The sequence below is a fragment of the Euleptes europaea genome, chromosome 3, assembly GCF_029931775.1.
Source record: "Euleptes europaea isolate rEulEur1 chromosome 3, rEulEur1.hap1, whole genome shotgun sequence".
Taxonomy (NCBI): Eukaryota; Metazoa; Chordata; class Lepidosauria; order Squamata; family Sphaerodactylidae; genus Euleptes; species Euleptes europaea.
This window is the reverse complement of record NC_079314.1, coordinates 75,852,318-75,872,891: the sequence shown is the minus strand read 5'-3', so window position 1 is coordinate 75,872,891 and position 20,574 is coordinate 75,852,318. Positions and strand designations below refer to the sequence as shown.

The 20,574-nt window shown below is 40.8% G+C and overlaps 1 protein-coding gene across 1 annotated transcript in view; it reads right to left on the bottom strand.

Moving 5' to 3' along the window:
- Positions 1 to 20,574, bottom strand: part of NAV3 (neuron navigator 3) — a 406,649-nt gene that overhangs the window by 2,957 nt on the left and 383,118 nt on the right. Inside the window, exons 27-37 of the mRNA XM_056847749.1 lie at positions 20,364 to 20,536; positions 16,310 to 16,463; positions 13,130 to 13,304; positions 12,586 to 12,683; positions 11,644 to 11,739; positions 10,101 to 10,269; positions 7,765 to 8,000; positions 5,652 to 5,806; positions 4,266 to 4,337; positions 2,279 to 2,475; positions 657 to 775 (exon numbers count right to left, since the gene is read on the bottom strand). Coding sequence (XP_056703727.1) covers positions 657 to 775; positions 2,279 to 2,475; positions 4,266 to 4,337; positions 5,652 to 5,806; positions 7,765 to 8,000; positions 10,101 to 10,269; positions 11,644 to 11,739; positions 12,586 to 12,683; positions 13,130 to 13,304; positions 16,310 to 16,463; positions 20,364 to 20,536 — 1,644 coding nt within the window. The remainder of the gene's footprint in view (positions 1 to 656; positions 776 to 2,278; positions 2,476 to 4,265; positions 4,338 to 5,651; positions 5,807 to 7,764; positions 8,001 to 10,100; positions 10,270 to 11,643; positions 11,740 to 12,585; positions 12,684 to 13,129; positions 13,305 to 16,309; positions 16,464 to 20,363; positions 20,537 to 20,574) is intronic.

The window sequence follows — 20,574 nt, the reverse complement described above, 5'->3', positions numbered from 1 at the left end:
TCTTCACAATCTGCCCGAGTACAGCAGAGAAATTAAAGGATCTCTTTCAACCACAAATGGTGTTTTAGGAAGTCCTGAAGGCAACTTTGTTATTGCTGCCACCCCCACCCCAATCAATTTTCCTGCTCCTCTGCACTGCACCACTGTTTCTCTTGTTACCCTGTGAGGTGGAATGGGGTGGGGGCAACTGCAGGCTAGGAATGATTCTGTCATTTTTCTCATCCAAATTTCTCTTTTACATTGGTGACAGAGGGAGGAGGAACACCTTTTGACCACCAAAAAAGGCTATGCTGAGGATCATGGGACCTGTATGGGAAAAAGCCATGTGAAACATGGGCTGCAGTGAGGAGGGGGACTGAGGGGGAAACAAGATGAAAAATAGTTAGGCGCCAACCCATGGGTTATAAATTAAGCAGGGGATAATAATTTCTCCACACATGACAACTTAACATGGATAGGCTTATATACCAGCATCTCTCTGCCATAAACCAAGAATGTGTCATATTCTCTTTCCTTCATAAATAAATAAATAATGTAAACTGAAACTTTGCATAAACTTTGTAGATAGTTGGACACATTTTTGAAAATAGTCTTGCATGTGTAATAGTAAAAGCCACTGACACCAGACTTGGTCTGCATCAGTCCACAAATCCTACCTGAAGGCCTTCTCTCACAGCTTCCATAATATATGGTACTAAGGAATAATTCCAGAGATCTGTAAACCATACTCTGGAACTGTCCACATCCATAGGGCAGGGCAAAAAAAGGCGTGGACCTGAGAGGAACATTTGATACATTACACACTCATAGCATAAAACACACATAAGAATGAAAAATCAGTGAGTGAAATATATAGTAGGATGGCTCTTCATTATCTGTACGCTGGTAAAAATTGCATTCATAATATACAGCATTATTTTCAGTGTCTGTGATATAGCGATTTGGATTGTGCTTTTATAAAAATCGATTTCTTCTATGGGTTCCAGTTAACCTTTGTTTACCTTTGTGGGGATAATACATTTCATCTGAAAACAAGGCTTGCCATATTGCAAACAGTTATGTGGAATGTTATCTGACTTGCATGTCTGTGCTGCCAGCTGCCTATGGGTACGTAGTAATTTGGGGCCATTTGGAAATATTTAGCAAAATGCACAGGGAGAATTTTTGCAGTTCTCTCTCCTATTGAATAGATATAGAAATGATTAATTCAACCTCCGTTCCACGTCCCTGTATCTCAACATACTTGCAACCATGTTCTGGGCCTCTGAACCCTCTGTCTTCTGAGGTCATTCTTCTGATCTATTCTTCTGATGTCACAATGGGTCTATTTCCTCAGTGAGGTCAAAGCCCCTCTGGCTGCCAATGTCTTATGCTGCATTCACACCTAGTTGGATATTGAACTACCATTGCACTATACCAGTCATTCACCACATGTTTTTCTTGTGTGAACAAAGCAACCCAGCTGCTTATGTCTGCTATAGTTCAACAGCTCAATATCCAACTATGTGTGGATGCAGTGTTAGTTATTTGCCATCCAGAAGGAAAGAGTAGCCAAGGGTTAGAAGCAGCTGAATGCTAAGGAAGACCAGAATGGTCCTAGAATTTAAATTTCTATACCAATGAGAAACATTATAATTAAACTGCTTAAAGTATGGTTTATAGGAGATGACATCTTATTAACCAAGATCAGCTGAATGGTTTCATCAGTCTTCACTGTAGTACACAAATACAGATCAAATAAGCAGCGTAGTCTTGAAATAAAAGGCTGTCTCTTGGTTCTATTCCCACATCAGTGGCTGCGGTTTTTTGTTTGAACATCTTTAGAGACCCATTTCTAAGAGAAAATATGCAGTCACGAGTAAGCATGGTAAATAGTTGAAATATACACAGAAGGTATACACAGCGAAGAGAGGGAGAAACTAGAATCCCACAGGCCTGGTAGAAAGGCTTGCCTGACAGTATTTATACTAAGAATGAAAAAAATGCAACAAGGAAAGATACAAAGGAAGCAAGAAGACTCAGCACTGTAGTAAGGGAAGATGAGTAAGTGGTTTGTGTCTTTATTTAGTTTTAGCGGGAACATTTTATTTATAGTGGTATAATAGTGCTGTCAAGTTTGCAAATGTAAATTCTAATCCAACCAACTCCCAGAGGTTTTCATTATGGATACAAAAGGTCAGCTGTTGATTAGATTGACTCCAATTTAGTGGACTCACAGTAAGACTTAGATTCAAACTTTAACCCTCAATTTGCGTTATTGATTGAAGAGTAGACTCACCAATGGTTACATCAGAAGAACTGTGCGTTTCTAAAAAGCTGTTGAGATGATGCCACGTTTTGGGAATCCAGTCAATAATTCTGATGAGGTCGTTATTGCGGACATTCCGCTCTATTTCTGTCTCAATCAGTTTCCTTCTCAAATACCTGGATAAGAACCCTTTAATGGGTTCTGTGTGATTAGCGCACAACACCCACCTAGGCAGGGAAGGAATCAATGAAATGAATGGATTCAAAATACAAACATAAGAACATAATAAAAGCCATGCTGGATCAGACCAAGGCCCATCAAGTCTGTTCACACAGTGGCCAACCAGGTGCCTCTAGGAAGCCCACAGACAACTGACTGCAGCAACATCCTGCCTGTGTTCTACAGTACCTAATATAACAGGCATGCTCCTCTTATACTAGATAATAGGTATGCATCATGACTAGTATTCATTCTATTAGCCATGGATAGCCCTGTCCTCCATGAACCTGTCCACTTCCCTCTTAAAGCCTTCCAAGTTTGCAGCCATCGAGGGTATATGCCATTCACTAAATTGATGTCAGACAGGAGATTTAAGACAAACAAAAAGAAGTGCAGTTTTACATACTACATAATCAACCTATGGCAATCATTGCCACACTAACGAGAGGGCTTTAGATGAATAGGTAATTACATGGAAGATATGGTTTGATGTCTCCTATGAGACTTAATAAAACCTATGTGTTCTAGACAATGCACTATAAGAAGTTAGGAATTAATAGCAGGAGTTGACCTTCCCTCTGGCCTTGGCATGGGCATCATCAATGAAAATCCTGTGGAACTAGATAGCCTACGTATCTGCCTCAGGAGGACAGTCTTTATCTTTCTGCCTCACATCACATAGGATGTCCTTCAGTTTCAGTGATGGTGTAAGTGATAAAGGAAAATTGAATTAAATATTAATATACTTGTTATACGATGTTTTATCCAACCCAGAAAAAAGCGCTTCAAAAGTGACCTTTTCGGCCCTAGCATCCTAAACTAATGGAAATCACTCACACAACTGTGATAGAGTGAACAACCATTTGTACCACCAGAGTGCCTGATAAATGAGGTGGAAAGAAACCTTGACTGACTTTTGCAAAGGTCAAATTATTCCATACAAATGGCCACTTGACATGTTGTTGTTTTACACTGTCTATATAGATGGTGCTTCCTGAGCTGCATGCCCACATTGGAACATATATATACACTGCCATTCAGTTATTACACATTTAAACAAAATGCCTGAACATGTCAAAATGCATGTTTGATCATTGTTTAGTTTTTTAAAGCTTTCCATCCTAACTGGGTACTTAGTGTAACTAACAAGCCATAATAATTTGTCCTGAATGTACACCAGAACCGAAATTAACAGGGCAAATAAATGTCTAAGTCATTAATTGTTGCCTATTACCAGATCAAAGGTGCATTGAAACAGCAGCCCCTTGACCTTCCTTGGAAGGGTAACAAGGAAGGGGGTGCTATCACTGGCAAAAGTCCTATAACGTCCCACCTTTATAGGACACAGAGCACACATTATGTTGACCATCTAAGGCAGGGATGGGGAACATCAGGCCCGGGGGCCGTTTAAGGCCCGCGAAATCATTTGGTCTGGCCCTTCATGGGTCCTGGCAGATCTCAAGCTCAGAAGGATCTAAGACTGGCGGTCCGCCCCCTCCCGTGGACAGGAATAGCTCCTATTCAAGGCAAATGTGAGTTTGTTTTGCAGAGAAAAGGAACCCTTTTCCCCCCTTGCAGAAGAGTCATTAGCTATGGAGCTGCTAGGACCACCCAAGAAACGGTGTTATCACTTGCCCACCCGGGCCGTGTGGCTTGGTTGGCTAATTTTTAAGTCGATAATTTTGTATGGCCCGCAAATGATGTTATAAATATCCAAATGGCCCTTGGTGGAAAAAAGGTTCCCCACCGCTGATCTAAGGCCTCCAGGTAAGTTTTAAACACAAAGAAGAATATTTACCTGAAATTTTGATGTAACTCCAGGTTAGGGGAAGATGAAATTCCCTGGTTCATGGTTCCAATAATATATGGACTAAAGAAAAAAAACAGATACAGCTTTATAAAGTTCTCATGTTTATATAACATTATTATGCTCTGTACATTTATATTTCAAATAGGATTGGTCTGTGTTGAATAGATTTGAGAAATTTCTGCACACATTTATTTTCGACATATACCTAACATTCTCACCTTTTCTCACTGCTGCCAGTATATTGCCCCATCCCTTTCTCTCTTTCATCTTGGTTTTATATCTGAAATGGATGTGAGCCATACATCATTCCTGCAGCCAGCGGCTGCTGCTAAATTTCACATCCTTCCAGCTAGCATGACTGTTTTACAAGGCCTTAGCTAGAATAAAAGCTGTAGTTGTTTCTCTGAGTCACTAAATAGGATAAGCAACAGTTACGTGTATAAGATTTTTTCAGTATTTATTGACATTTATAAGGGCTGTATCTACAATAAGAGACTAATATTAAGCTTAAGTGCTACAAGGGATAACACAGTGTTACATATAAAAATGGTTTAAAGCAATATGGTAAAGTGCTTGATTCTATTGCTCTCATGGTAGGTTTCAGCCCAGTATGGTAGGGAACACGGTCTTTGCTTCGGATGCATAGCTGTTAAATCCCAGCCCCTGCCCTTGAAGGCTACAACCAGCCAACTCTGCCGGGTTGCCTTCATTGGCCCCAGTTAGAGGAGGGATTTTCACTATCTTGCATCCTCTGGCTTTGCTTCTTTCTTGCTTAGGAGCCAGAACCAGACTGTATTCATTGGCCTCCCCTCCTGCCCTGTTCATAGGCCTGGCTGCCTTCTGTGTAAGCCTTGTTGGTTTCCTCTTAAGCCTTGCCAGAAGTAATCTGTCTCCTTCCCCCAGGCAGGGGGTGAAGCTGAGTGCAGGTGCTGGAATAGCATTATCTTGCCTTCCCTGTGCTACAGCTGTCCAACAGCCAGCAAGCACCTGAAGGGCAGGGGACTGCTGAACAGCTGAGTAGCAAGTGTCTCCACTGGCTGGTCCCCAACTAACATCAAGGAGAAAGCCTCTAAGTTCAGGTAAGGCAGCCCTCTCCATCCATGACCATTACTATTGTCCTAAATTTTTGGTTTAAATGTAATCAGTTTCCTCTGTTTCCTTAAAGATCATAAACAGCACTCACAATGAAACACAGTGAATGGGTAACTCATTAATAATGGCATTAGACATGTTTCTAAATGAAGTATGATATTCAAATGGTTTGCCACAATTGACTGAGGAATGACGGTATAGAATTTCATTTCACTATCTGCAGCTATTGCACCAATGACTTTTGTTCAAACTATCTCAGTGTGAAGTAAAGAGCTCACCTACCATTTGTTATATTTGCAGTTAAGGAAACCATTGAAGATGTCACTCAAAGAACCAACATGATGGAGGTTGTCAAGAATTATAACTATAGGAAGATCCACACTACTGTTATCAGCACTGCACTGTTCAGCCAGATTAGCAAGGTACTGTTGTAAGTCCTCAAAAGAAAAGAAGAATAAATGCAGTAAAACAGAAACAGTTGTATTTACACACCCTCTTTGACCAATGTTTGAATTAAGACATTAGAATCATAATGTAAGGAAGAACCAGAAGACCATCAAAGCTGAACTCTCTATTCCAGAAAGGAGCATGTTATAATAATGCAGACTTCCAAAAGCACGGCCCATTGGTCATATCTGGCCCATCAAGACTTTTCTCCAGACCTTCACTACATCATGCAGGACCTCACTCCAGGGAGCAAGGTGGGAAGCTCTGGCAGGACGGACAGGTCTGCAAACTTTACTGTTATTTCTGGTGTTGTTTCAGTTTATATAGGGTGCTTTTTGAACAGTCACCGAAGTAATGTACACATACAACAAAACACAACAACCAGCAGGAAACAATAAACTACACTGTTTGGAACAAATTCCACACAATGGGATCATTGCTAGGGATGTGCATTTGATAACAACTGATTAAGGAATAGGCTGTGCTCACCTTGTTCTCTGGTCTTGGAAGGATAACTAATCTGAATGGACAAAAATCAACTAGGACAAATATGGCCTGGAAGCACAATTTCTGTGGCTGCCTTCTGCTTTTAGTTTACCCTCCCCACGCTATATTTAAGTTTCTGTTTTGGCTGGCAATGGAGGGAGGGGGCAAGGGAAGAGAATAATTAGCAGATAGGCAACAGGCTTGTTTTGCAGAGCAGAGTATATTGGCTTCTACCCCAAGAGTAAAAAAGAAAGAAATATATATATATGTTCTGGGCAAGATGAAAGAAAAAATCAATTTCCTTTGTCATCTAAAAGCAGCTGTGGGGGGAACCTGATTATGTGCATCCATCTGTTTGTATGTAAAGCCAAGGTTTGTGTTGCTGATCAAGCCTACTTGACTACTGTGCCTTGGGTTATCATCAGATACCTCTTTTAAAAGAAGAAGAGTTATTTAGCTTTTCGAGTTTGGTTATTCACCTTTGCTCAGAGGCATGGCTCTGTGCTTTCTCCCCTTTTTCTTCCCTTTTTTGACTGGTTTTGTTAGGGCCCCATAGTTGGGACCCTTTTGAGATAGGGTTATTTAAAAGATGGGGCTCACCCAGTCCCATCTGGAGGGATATATACCCCCCCCAACTAAAAAGAGCCAGAGAACTGCAATCCACCAGGCTTCCAAAGGAGATTTCTTCATCCACGTAGATGAGCAATCTCCTTCAGACAGCCGCCGTGGTCGGCTCCAATACCACCACCATGAAAACCTGCTTTCCAAAAGAAGGTTGCCCAGAGTAGAGGCTTTATTTCCCCACACGGTGACCATCTCGTTGAATCAGATTTTTCATGACCACAATAAAGGACTGCTCACAGGATATCATTTGCCACCAGAAAAAATGTTTTCCATGCCTTATTTCTTTTGCATTTAAGCCTTTTCCCTCCATTTGGAAGCTAATTTGCATGGGCATCATGCAAAGTGACCCAGAAACAAAGGTAGAGCTCAGACTTTGAGGCAACAGCCTGGAATCACCTCTTTCTGCCAGTCCTTGGCAATGCTGAACTTCTGAACCTGATGGACAGCTCGGCTTGCAAATGCCTGCAGGATGGGGGCGACCCCTTTGCGGACCCATAAAATTGGACCTTTGTCCAAAAGTTCACCAAACTTTGGTGACCATCGAATGAGAGTCCTTGCAGTAATGCTGCAAATTTGGGGACTCTACCTCCGAAAATGCCCCCCAGGAGCTTTGAAAAAATCCTCATTGACTATAATGAGCCTGAATTTTTCAGGAAACCCAAAAATAAGCCGAATACTTATGTTTACTAGTATGGGTATTTGGCTTATTTCGGGCTTACTGAAAAAAATCAGGCTGAAAAAAGTCGAACCCGAAATTTACTGAATTTTTTTTGCCCAACCCTATCTGAAGATTCATCATACATCATGCTTTAAGTGCTCTTAGTTACTTATATCTTACCTTGCTGGATTTGTGATCTACATTAAAAGTAGCAATAGAGCCTTCTGTTTTTTTCCTGCCAGATTTAGTTATCACATATTCTGCGAGTCTGTTAGCTAAATAGGTCTTCCCAGTACCACTAGGTCCTGACAGGATAATTCTCTGATGTTCCATCAGTAAATTAAAGTACCGTTGACTAATTGGTTTAGGAATTAAGGTATCAAATACAAAGCTGTCCAAACTGTTTTCTTCTACTCCTGGAAATAAGGGAGGGGGGAGAAAAGAGAAGAACATCTGTATCTTGTACTCTTTGTCATGACTGGGAAGTACGCAGTAATTCATAGAAGGGACTTTTGAAATTGGTTGCTGTTTTTGATAACTTGACCTTAAGCAAAGGCCTCTAATACATTCTGAGAAATACAGTGAACATAGAAAGACTTCCCTTTAGGCAAAAAACAGTACAGAGTGCCTTAGCCACATGATTTTATAAGTGGGAGAAATGTAATCCAAGCAAATGTGAAGCAAAAACTCAGTGAGGCAACTAACTGCGTCTGAAATGTTAGAGGCATTTAAAATCAAAAGGCCAAAGTGACAGCAGCAAGGGTTAGCAGAAGCGAGAGATCACACCAAATGAGACAAAAGTCTTTTTTGAAGATGCTCAAAATAGCAAGCCCCCGTGGGCTGTATGAAATATTTAAAGTTCCTGTGCTGAAGTGGCTGATTCAGAAATCTAACTTCTCATCCCCATATTAAAATTCTCTTTTGTTTAATGTTAGATATTTAGGAGGGAAAGTCATCACCACAACAGAAATCTGTGGTGATTGACACTTGATAAGGTTACATTATTATTTTTAAAAAAATACTAAGGGCTGAAACTAACCACCTTCATACTTCCTGTTTGAATCACTTTAAAGGTAAAGGTCCCCTGTGCAAGCACTGGGTCATTCCTGACCCATGGGGTGACGTCACATCCCCACGTTTCCTAGGCAGACTTTTTTGTTTACGGGGTGGTTTGCCAGTGCCTTCCCCAGTCATCTCCCCTTTACCCCCAGCAAGCTGGGTACTCATTTCACCGACCTCAGAAGGATGGAAGGCTGAGTCGACCTTGAGCCGGCTACCTGAAACCAACTTCATTCGGGATCGAACTCAGGTCATGAACATAGCTTTTGACTGCAGTACTGCAGCTTAACACTCTGCACCACGGGGCTCCTGACATCACTTTACACACCAATAAATGGTTCTCTGAACAAAAGGTGAAATCCAAGGTAGTCAGAAACAGCAGCCATGTATATCTATTTGTACCAAAAGCATATCATATTCTCATTGGTCATTTATGCATGGCTGTTTCCTTGCAGTAATCCCACCAACTACTTTGGGGCTTGGGCTTGATTATACATGCATTTTCCAACTATTAGAGGTCACCTTGCTCTCCCCTCACATTTCTGCGCATTTTGCCCACTTTTTCTGGATTTGTGTTAAGCCTTCATCCAGAAAACCCAGGCAAAACGTGAGGGGAGAGCAAGGCAACCTCTGCCAATCAGAAAATGAAAGCATAATTAAGACCCCAAAGTAGTCGGTGGGATTACCACGAGGAAACAGCCATGCATAAATGTCCCTCGTTGCATGCACTGTTTTTGAATATTGTTTTTCTAGTCCTACTGCATTGTTCACTGGAGTCTAATGTTTTGTATTATATTTTTGTTCTCTCTATAATCTGCCTTGTGTCCAAGTGAAAAATGCTGGCCATAAATAAGCGAAATAAAGAAATAAATTTAACCATGCCGCATCATGGCCTTTGAATATGCGGCCTTTGAATATGATTGTTAATATTTATGGTCTGCTACCACCATGAGGTCCCAGTTGCTGCTGGGTTGTCCATGGCTGTTACAGCACTAGGTATTCCCAGCGATGTATCAAGAGTTTGGAAATGTTATAAAAAATACTGTTCGCACTTTCTATGTATTCCCACTGATGTATTAAGAGTTTGAAACTGTTATAAAAATTACTGTTCACACTTTGTTTGGCCCCTTTAGCTGTGAAGACGTCTTCCAACCAGTTTTTAGCCATGGCATCCAAAAACCCTTTTAAAGCGATGTTTTTTATAACATTTCCAAACTCTTGATAAATCGCTGGGAATACCTAATGCGGTAACAGCCCTTGTTTTGGAAGCTTACTGCGCATGATAAGACTTACTACTATGTGTCTATTTACTGGTATAAACAGAACGCTACCTAAGCTCAGTTATTTGCAAGAATAGAATGCTGCATTGTGCTGAAAAGATGATGTGTGGTGGGGGGGACAATTACGTTTTGGTTACAAGAGGAAAGGAAAGGAACACAAAATAAATGTGATCTTACCTTTAAGGCTCACAGTGATTACGTTATTATCCCCAACCAGATACCCACAAGGCAGCAATTCAGGCACTTCTTGGCTATGGGATCTAATGACATCACCTATACAATAACTAGCAATACAGTCGGAGCCTAAACCAAGGCTAGTAGCTGGATCTATTCGGAAAATATATTCCTGAAACAATAACATTAACAAAAACAAACATAAGTGATGTCCAATATATATGACGTAAGATTAACAATAACATTAACAAAAACAAACATAAGTGATGTCCAATATATATGACATAAGATTAACAGCAGGAATAAAAAGGAACTGGGTTAACAAGGAATTGAACAGTATTTTAAATTAGGGCTGAGTCAAATTGAGAGGAGGGGAAAATTCATAAAATGTTTGTGACGCATTGAAAAACATCCCTGATTTTTGGTGATGGAGAATTAATTGGAAGGGCATGAAAATGTTTGTTGGGTGTGGGCAGTTGCGGCCCCATTTAGCAACAACAATGCTGAATGCAACAGCATTGCAACATGGTAACACAGAAAGCATTCACCAACATGAAAATTTTGATGTAAGTTAGCATTTGTATCCAAGTATGAATGTTACCTGTACTATATTGCTGTCCATGGAATGTGTGCTTGAATGTGATGGCTGGTTGAACCAGACCTCCACTGGGACTTTAGATTAACCCAAGCATTACATAGCCAAATCTGGTTTTCTACAGATACGTGATGTTTCATGTTTATTGTACATGATCTTTGAATGGCAAGAATTGTACATGAAGGATTGCACATAAAGGAGAATCCTTGTTGAAGTCAAGAGAAATAGCAACAAAACAGTTATGTAAGTTCTGTGAGCAGGCACAAAAAGAAGTGCAAATTGGAAATGTGGGGGTGCTTTGTGCACCCCTCAAAATCATTCTCTTTGCCACAAAGATGTTATAAGGAGAAAATTTGGGGCATGTCTGTTTTAAGTCCAGAGTTAAAATGTAGCTGAAAGCATAAAACAAACCAGATCATAGTTATCATCTTCCTGAGGGAAATCTGGCAACAATAAGTTTGTGTGTTCAGAATAAAAGATCCCTAGTTCTCTTACAAAGTATGGGAGAACCATGGAAGCCATCCCTGAGCTCCTTGGAGAAAAAGCAGGATGAAAATAAGATGTGAGACACTGTCAAAATATAAGCTTTCATAGAACCACCACTTAGCAGCTTGATACCCCACCTTAGCCCAGGCTTGGGAGCAAAGCAAGTCAACCATAGTCAGTACTTGGACAGAAGACTACCAAGGAAGACTGGGGTTGCTAGGCAGAGGAAGGTTTATCTCTTGCCTGGAATCCCTGATAGAAGAGGTCGCCATGAGTCAGTTGTGACTTGATGGAACATTATTAATTCCAACTGCTCATCCACGGCTGCTTCTACTACAAAAAAAACCTTGACCTATTTGTTTGGTGATAGCTGCCATTAAGGAGATAAATAGGCAAATATAACAAAATCCAGTATTTGGTCATGCTTCTGGATTAACTCTATGAGCTATGTTTAAAACCCTTTACCTTAAAAAGACGTCCGATTACACCATCTAGCACATCCCATTTTGTTTTGCCACTGACCCCAATAGATCCGACCAAATACGCTTGCAATTTTTGGTCCTGTGAAGAGAGCATGAAAAAGAGGAAGAAAGATGAGATTCACAATTCAAAGTTAACAAGGTATGTTTTTTGCCAGATTTACTGAATACAATTCACTAAGATATGCTACTGTAAGAACTCAAATACGCTGTAAATTAGGACATTCCATCATGCAGCTGTGCAAGCAAATATTCTTGGAAATGACAGTACAGCAATCTTCGTGCTGTAAGCATTGCCGTGTATTGAGAGAGAGACAAATATGAGCAGGAGTAAAACGGCCAGTCTTTTATTTACTGTAACATAAGATCTAAGGTCTGAAAGGGCAATTTTCTGTGATATTACAAGTCTCTCGGCGCCAATGAACCTGCAGCCCATAATGGATATAACTTGATCATTCCTTGATTCAAAAATAGTTTTAAGGGTAAGATGTATAGTAGATAAGAAGTCAGCCCTGGTTAGTATTTGGCTGGGAGACCACCAAGGAATACCAGGGTTGCTATGCAGAGGAAGGCACTGGCAAACCACCTCTGTTAGTCTCTTGCCATGAAAACCCCAAAAGGGGGTCGCCATAAGTCGGCTGTGACTTGAAGGCACTTTACACACACAGATAAGAAGATAAGACATACAGTTTTCTCCCAATTAGCAAGATATGTCATGTTTTCCAGGGATGGGCAGGAATTCCATACAAGAAAACTGGAACAATTTGCAGTCTATAATCAATTAGTGGCATGGCCAGTATGATACAAATATACAAGATAAGACAAAAGTCTGTACTCTATGCTCCCTGTTGAACAGTTATAGTTTTTGTTGCAGCAGCAGCATACAGATAATACAGAACATAACAATAAAGCATGGAAGTCATCATACCTTGGATCGACCATAGCCCTTGTTTATTGTGACTATAATTTTAACATTCTGGCCTTCTTTATGGAGTGTACCATCTGTAACATCCTCCAGTAAAATATCTAGAAAGAAATACAAACACCATTTACGAACATAACAAACTTGGCAGAACATACCCATTTGATTTTACTTGGAATTCTAAGCTCTGCATCAGCAAAAGCTGTGATAATATGATTATATCGTTAATGGCTCCTAGTATATTTATAATGTTCGATATCCTTTGTTCTCTGGTAATGAAACACACCACTTTTGTAGGAATTGCCTGATTTGGGGAACATGAACTCTATACCTTGATGCCGGCACCTAATTCAGGCAATAATAATTTTCTGTAACGCCATGATCCTATTGCCATAATCTACTAGCTTCTCTGAATACCCAGCTTTCATTTTAAGAAATGGTACATTTAGTTTGACACAGTGTGTGCTTACACACACATGAATATATAAGCAATGGTGGGAAAACACAAGAAGTACAATAACACCCCCCCAAGAAAATAGCCTCAATATACCTGATGCAACTGAATCAGTGATATTCAAATTATTCAAAGAGAGCCCCAAAGACTGCCGAGAAGAGGATGAAGATGTGCTGCTTGAAGACTCTGAGCATGGCCGGGCGGGCTTTCCACTGTTTCCAGTCTCAGCCTTCAAGCGATCATTTTCAGCTTTCAGTATCTCAATTTCATTCTAGCATTTAAAGCACACAAAGAAATCCATACTTTAAAATGGGGGGGATGCAGTATGGGAAAGTGAAACCACTAGGCATACTTTATAGATTCATAAACTATCAGCCCAAGTCCAGTAGTTTTCAAAGCAATGTGAAACTATATACTGGCAAACTATTACTGAAACCTGCAGCCTCTGGGGATGGTGTGGCCATGGCACTGCTACGGCACCTCCAAAGAGGTTTCATGGCTGCTTCAGGGGGGAAAGGGGCATTTCTCCCCAAAAAAAATTTAAAAAGGAGGGGAAAGCCCCATAGAGAACAGCCAACAAAAAGCTGGCGCAGCACTGCTGTTACAAAAGGGGGCATTCCTGGGCTGAAAGGGATTAGGAAGCTGCCTACTGGCCTACTGGCAGCTCTGCCCCCTGAAATGCCTCCTGGGACGCCGGTGCGAAGACTTACGCCAGCAGGACACCAGTGGGAGGCCGAACTAGCATCTGAGGACTGTGCTGCCACGGCCGTCCAGGCTGGCGCAAGTGTCACTATGCTGGCGTCTGTGCCAGTTTACATAATGCAAGTGGCATGGACACTGGCATTGGAGACACGTTGCCTCCTAAGGCGATTCAGCCCCCTACCTCAGGAATGCACTCTAATTCAAGTAGCAAGGGGGAAATATCCTTTTTAGTACAGCAAGAAAAGAAATGCAGGACCCATGCATTGGCTTCAGCTTTATATCGTTATATCTGGATTTTTCAAACATTTTCAGATTTAATAAACACACACCCGAAAAATGCCAAAAAATTGGTGCAGACCCCTAAAATAATCCATACTGAAGAAATCCAGTTGCATTGCTAGTCATACAGTAATGGAAGAACCAGTTTCTCTAAGGATTTCGGACTCCCACTCGAATCCTATGCAATATTTGGTGATTACAAAGTCAACTATAATAGCATGGAAACATCACTAGTGCTGTTCAATATGTATTCAGACTGAATAAAACATGTAACTCCTTCATGAAGTATAAGCTACTGCATATCCTCATTGTATTACTATTTGGATACATGAAAATGAGTGAGAGTACTTTCCCAATGCGCAATCATCACAGACAACTGTGTGTGTCACACATGGTTAATTATTTAAAACCCTTATATAGTGATAGGACATACGGTTGTGGGTCCATTTTTTGTTTTGGGTTGCTTTTTTTTTTTTTTTTTTTTACAGATGGCATATATAGGGTTGTCTGCCCTCACAGTCCTAATTCCAAATTCAGCAACACTAAACCTATAATTCCTTTACAAAGGTTCTGCATTCATGTTTTTTCAGAGTACAGAAAGGCAAGAGACCCATTGTTAATGATTCAGGAGGGGAGCTAAGAAATGAACCAAATAAGTTAGAGGGAGATAGTTCTAGTTGGTCACCATGCTGCCTCTTAAAGTTGCCAGAATTTGCTCTAGCCTGTGGAGAATGAGAGGGCTAACACAGCAATCCATAAAGCTAAGCACAGATCTTAACAGCTGCCTAGATTCCAAAAAGAAATATTTTCCTTCTGAAGTTCTGTCAGAATGTAGGACAGGCTTAAGGTTACATAAAGATTTTGGAACATAAAAACGAATAAGATGGTTTGTCTTCAGTGTGAAGAAACTGTACCTATTGGTTGGTGATTTAAAAAAAACCCTGTTCTGAAGTGATACCACAGGGCTCCTTTGTTTTCCTTAGTGACTTCAAGGATTAATATCCCATGAGCGCTTTGTAGGATTTCAAAGAAAATTGCTGAACCAGTTTCCAAAGTTTTTGCCTTTATCCTATCTGGTATGGGGCTTCTACTGTAAGATGCTTTGTCTGACGCAGGGAGCTTTGTCTCTCAAAAGCTTATACCCTGAAAATCTGGTTGGACTCTAAAGTGCCACTGGACTCAAATCCTACTGTTCTATTGCAGACCAACATGGCTACCCTCTGAAACTATTGTAAGATGTGTAACCTTCGAGCCAGTTATTTGTCCCTTTTTTGTTAGGTATTTCCCACCATTTTTAATGTCTCATTATTTGACAACAGTCTGTTGCTTTAAAAAAACATTGGCAGCTATACCTATGATATGATCACAAGGCAATAAGCGAGACCTTTGGCAAACATTGGGTGCACACTTGAATGTGTATTGGAATGCTGGATTCATCTAATTTTACAGATACCAAATAAATGAACGTGTAGCAGGGTGGCCAAGCGTTGAGATCCCATGGCCCACAACTCCAAGTGGCCACAAGAGAAAATAAAAACAGTTCACTGGCATTGTGAGTTCCAGGGAAAACCCCCATTGCTTCCAGGTTTTCCCTGAAAGTGACATCATCATGTTTGCTAAATGTCTCCACTTCAACCCTTCCCTCCAGTCACCTGGCAATCCTACATTAGGACTGGGGCCTTAATTTCTTTGTGTGACTTTATTAAGGGTGAGATTTTGAAACAACAGCAGGACATGTAATCCCTGATAGCAGCCTTCCCCAAAATAAAACTTCTCTGCTCACAGGTCTAGAGTCTGTAAACTGGTTTACAAATTTGTAGGCTTGAGTGTTGGAAAGCAAAACAATACGAGGAAAGAACAAAATGGAAAATGGCAGGAACCACAGCCAAGGAGTTAAGAGCCCATGAAGACCTTCATCTGTACTGAAAATGTGATGCACCCCCTTACTAAAGCGGTCAGCATTCTTCTAAGTCCCTGAAAGTCTCTCAGCCACCTTTCTGAGCATTTTATCTCTTCATTACATTTCGGTGCAGGAAAGGACAATTACAGGGAATCAGTGCCAATAACTGAGAAAGTGACACTAAGCAAAACAGTACATTTTGAAGAGTCAGGCAAAAACCTAAGGATACAATTCTAGTTACATATTACATTATTTTTCAATCCCACTAAAATCTCAGCTAAATTATTTCCATTGATCCTATGTCATGCTTCTGCTCAGCCAAGGGCGACTGGAATAGAGTTTTAAAGATACAGTTCTTTGAGAAATGCCTCCGTCAATTGTTCCACAGAGCTGACCTGCATGCGGTTCATGGCTTCTCGGATTTGGTCAAGATGGTGTGCTGAGCTGAGAGCCTCCAGACGAATATCCGTTAACTTGAGCTCTTTTTCCCTGAGCTCATTTTTCAGCTGCAGAATTATTTCCCCCTCTGCCTCTGTGCATTCACAGATCCTTAAAAAAAAAAAAAAATGGAGAAGGAAAAGAGGCAGAAGATTAAAGGAAAGTTCTCTTATATAGGCTATGTGCTATTATTTCATATCAAAGAACAGAAAAAGGTTGCTGCTGGTGACTCCTAGAAGCAGGACAGAGAATCTCATCAAAGCAACATGAATAGGTTCAATTTTAAAACATGAAAAGGGACAGAATTATAAATTTGCTTTTATTGCTGTTCCATCTACACTTCCCATTTAGAAGAAATAAAGTTACTGTGCACAGTTCTGTTTTGTTTTTTTTCAAAGTCAGAAGGGGTGTATTTTTCAAAACTGTCCCAGCTTTTTGAAAGACTTATATTGCTTTTGTTTAAAATTACAATGATTAAAAAGGATGGCTTGGTATTGAACTGAAACAAGGTTTAACTCTGTCAATATACTCAGTAAGGTGTAACACAAAAGCATAGAACTAATTCATAGATGGATTACTGTTACTTAATTACTCAACACTTGTTGTTCATGTGAACTGATTACATTGATATATCTTGATATTTAAGATGATGCTTGGTGTTATGAATGATTATGTCACACGTGCAAGTCATCATTAGGTCTTACATTCACTGAGTGATTAACATGAATGTGTGAATTCACCCTTACAACTGCTTCATGCAGTACGGCAGCCTTGTGGAGACCACTGAAAAATATTTATATAGTAGCTGTTCCACATGTAACCATCTTACAATGCAAATAAATTCTCTACCAGCAAAGCAGGAATATTGAAGAGCTCTGATGAAGACTCTTCAGCAGCTGGATTAGTGCATGTAGTGAATGACAGAGGGTTTGGGAGGAGTTTCTACATGCCTCAATGTCTAGCTGAAGTCCTTTGCAATTTCAGTATAACTAAAAATTACAAATTTAATAGATGTGTTCTATTTTTGGTTAAATGACTGTAAAATAATGATTGATTGAATGTACTAATACTTGAAACAGATAGGTTTTTTTAAAGTAATGTTTTGCTGCAAATAGCTAAAAAGGTAAATGATCTGAATTTGGGGAGGTGGTTTGATCCATTTCTACAGTAGGATTCTTCTCTGCTCTATTCTATCAGCTGCCATTTCCTTTTGTTAGGATAAAAGAAATCACCACTGTCCAATAGTTCTGGCACAGGGCTATCCTGATTCATTTCTGTAAGCTGCAGAACACTTCACATGAAAAATATAAAATGGCTGTCCATGACCTAGAAAATAATGGGAGGCCTTTGTACATCAGCTTTCCTGACACTAAGGGCCAAGCTAGATGTTACAGCATCTGTGGGCCTGACCAATGGATGCTGCCCCATTCTAGAGGTGTACTTGGTGAACAGCATTTAAAAATGTTGCTATGGCCCACAGTACAGCAGGACCTGGTGATCTTGGCTGTTTTGACACTTGAAAAGGTGGGGGGGCACAAGATTGCCTGGCCTCACTGCGCTGTGGTCCCCATCAGGATCCAGCACTCATAACACTTTTAAATGGCCCATGTTCACCTCTAAAAAGGCAGCAGCATCCACCGGTGGGGCCCATAGATGCTGTAATGTCTAGCTTGGCCCTAAGTAAAACCAGTCTTCAGGAAACTCATCCTTTAATAACTGAATTGTTTCCTTTTGAAGGATATGGAGCAATGCTTTTCTGCATGATTGTTATGCTAATCTACACCACCATCCATCCACAGAGCACACATAACACTATCCCACATACAATATTTATTACATTTTCTATGCATTCGTTTTTACTCTGCCTTTCTTCCAAGGAGCTCAGGGCGGTGTGCGAGTTTCTCCCCTCCTTCATTACTACCTGACTATATCTATTGTCACAATAAAAATTTGAAACACCCCCCCCCAATTGATTTCCTTTTGGTTAAAAAAGGAACCATTTCATACTAGCTCTTGGAAGCCCCACACAACAGTTTACCGGGATCTATGCTTGTAGATCATGAGACCGTTTTGCCTTTTCTTTGGTGCCCAGATTAGGGATGACCTGCATACACACGCATTAGACAGACAGATGCAAGTGAAAGAAAGTAAAGGCAATGGTTTAGAAAATGAAACACAGCTCCAAGAATGAAATAAAAAATCCAGAATGAAGATACAAGAAGGAGAAAATCCTGAATGGCAAACTAAAGTGGGAAAATATACTTAGATTTTATTGATGCCAACCATCACTATGTCACACGCAAGGCAAGATAAATTGAGACCCTAGTCCAATTTGAATAAAACATGAGGTCAGATTGGCTACAAGACAAATGCTGTCATCCAATGGGAACACTGGAGGGAGAAGCTTTTATTGCTGTTTCTACTTCATGAAGCAGCTTTTGCAGCCTGTTGCCAACCCACTCAGCCTCCCTCAAATATCATGGGATTAGCTGGTCACCGTTGGGACCAAGCAGGAATTTCTGGGTTTTTTTCCCTGATTGGCTTTTGGGGGATGCTTTTTTTACCTGCTTTGTGATGCTCAGGTTGGGTGGTTACTAACCGCTTAACTAGGCCTGGTCATTGACTGGTTAGGCCATGACTCGTTTGGCAGGGATAGGGCAGGTTGCTTATGATAGGGCAGTGGCGAGCACCCTGAGGCATCGGGTGTGATGGAGGGTGTGTTCTGGACAGACCATCACTTGCTTTACGGCGGGATGGGGCATGTGAAGGAGTGCCTTTGGTGCTCAGCAACATTTTTCCAAACTTGGTAGCGGCTTCACTGCGCACCAGGGAAGGGGGCCTGGGCTGGGCACCTCTTCATACAGTATGTGTGGGCAATGACAAACAAGGCTGGCAACAACCGCTGGCCATGTTTGGAACCAGGGTGGATTTGCCAAAACAAAATGCAGCCATGATAATATTTAATCGAGCTCACCCTCGATTAAATATTATCAGTTAATTGAGGACATAGATCAGCTGTTTTAAATAAACTAGTTAAACCCATGCTGTGGTCTCGTGTCTTTATTAGGTGCTGGGGCAACAGCCCATCATTCATTTTATAGAAGGATAGGCTGGTGAGGGTGGTATTTACTGAGCAGCATTTACCAAGCCCTTTATTGTCTGTGTGTCACAAGGGGAGGAGGGATATGAAACTTGGCACCTCTCAGCACAGCATAGGCTAGGATAAACAAAGCTGGCAAGGATGCTGGCCGAGTTTGAAGCCAGGGTGGATTTGCCAAAACAAAAGGCAGCCATGGCTACGCTGCCTAGTGCAGCCTGCCATCGATTAAATATTATCATAGTTAATTGATGATGTAGATCAGCTGTTTTAAATAAACTAGTTAAACCCATGCTGTGGTTTCATGTCTTTATTGGGTCCTGGGGCAATGCTTGCACATGATGTTGCTTTAATAGGTAGGTTCTGTGGCAGTTCTCATGCTTCCGCTTGTGCAAGTGCTCACACAAGAAGGTGAATATGCCCTCCCACTGGTTGAGAAGCATTTGGATGTAGGTTCATGTTTCTCACACTAAAATATACTCTGGCAAAAGGAGTAAACTGACTTTTCCGTGAACAGAAGGCATCTTCTACATGAGGGAGAACATCTTAGGTCCACACCATAATGGCAATAAAAAAACAGAGAGTGAAGAATGCTAGATCAGTATTGTTCAAGGTCCAGTAAAATGTAGAAACAGGAAGGTATGATCAATTGAAAGAAGGAAGCATTCTCCCTGCACCATCAGATTATCGCCAGTCAAAGAATAACAGAGTTAGAACACTTCCATGAAACAAATGTCAATATAGGGAATTAAAATGACTGAATCTGGACAGACAGGAAATAACTGCTGGGAGCACTACAGCAAAAATTCAAAGGCTGTGGCCATATGTATGAAACGCCAGTCAATAAACCTAATGATGTCTTTTTTAAAATGGTATTTGGTAAGAAAGGCTTGTGCAGAAAGAGAGAAACATACGCGGATGTTGATTGGGATGGCTTTATTGATGTAGACCCACAATCTCCAGAGCTGTGGGGCAACTTAGGTGAGGATGGAAGAGATGAATCTGTGACTTCTTCTATATCAGAATGTGAGGAAGGAGGCTTTGTGGACTTCTTCTTTCCAAAGGCCTGTTTGAATGAGCTTCTCAGCTAGGAGGGGAAAAAAGGGAGAATACATTTATTTGGAT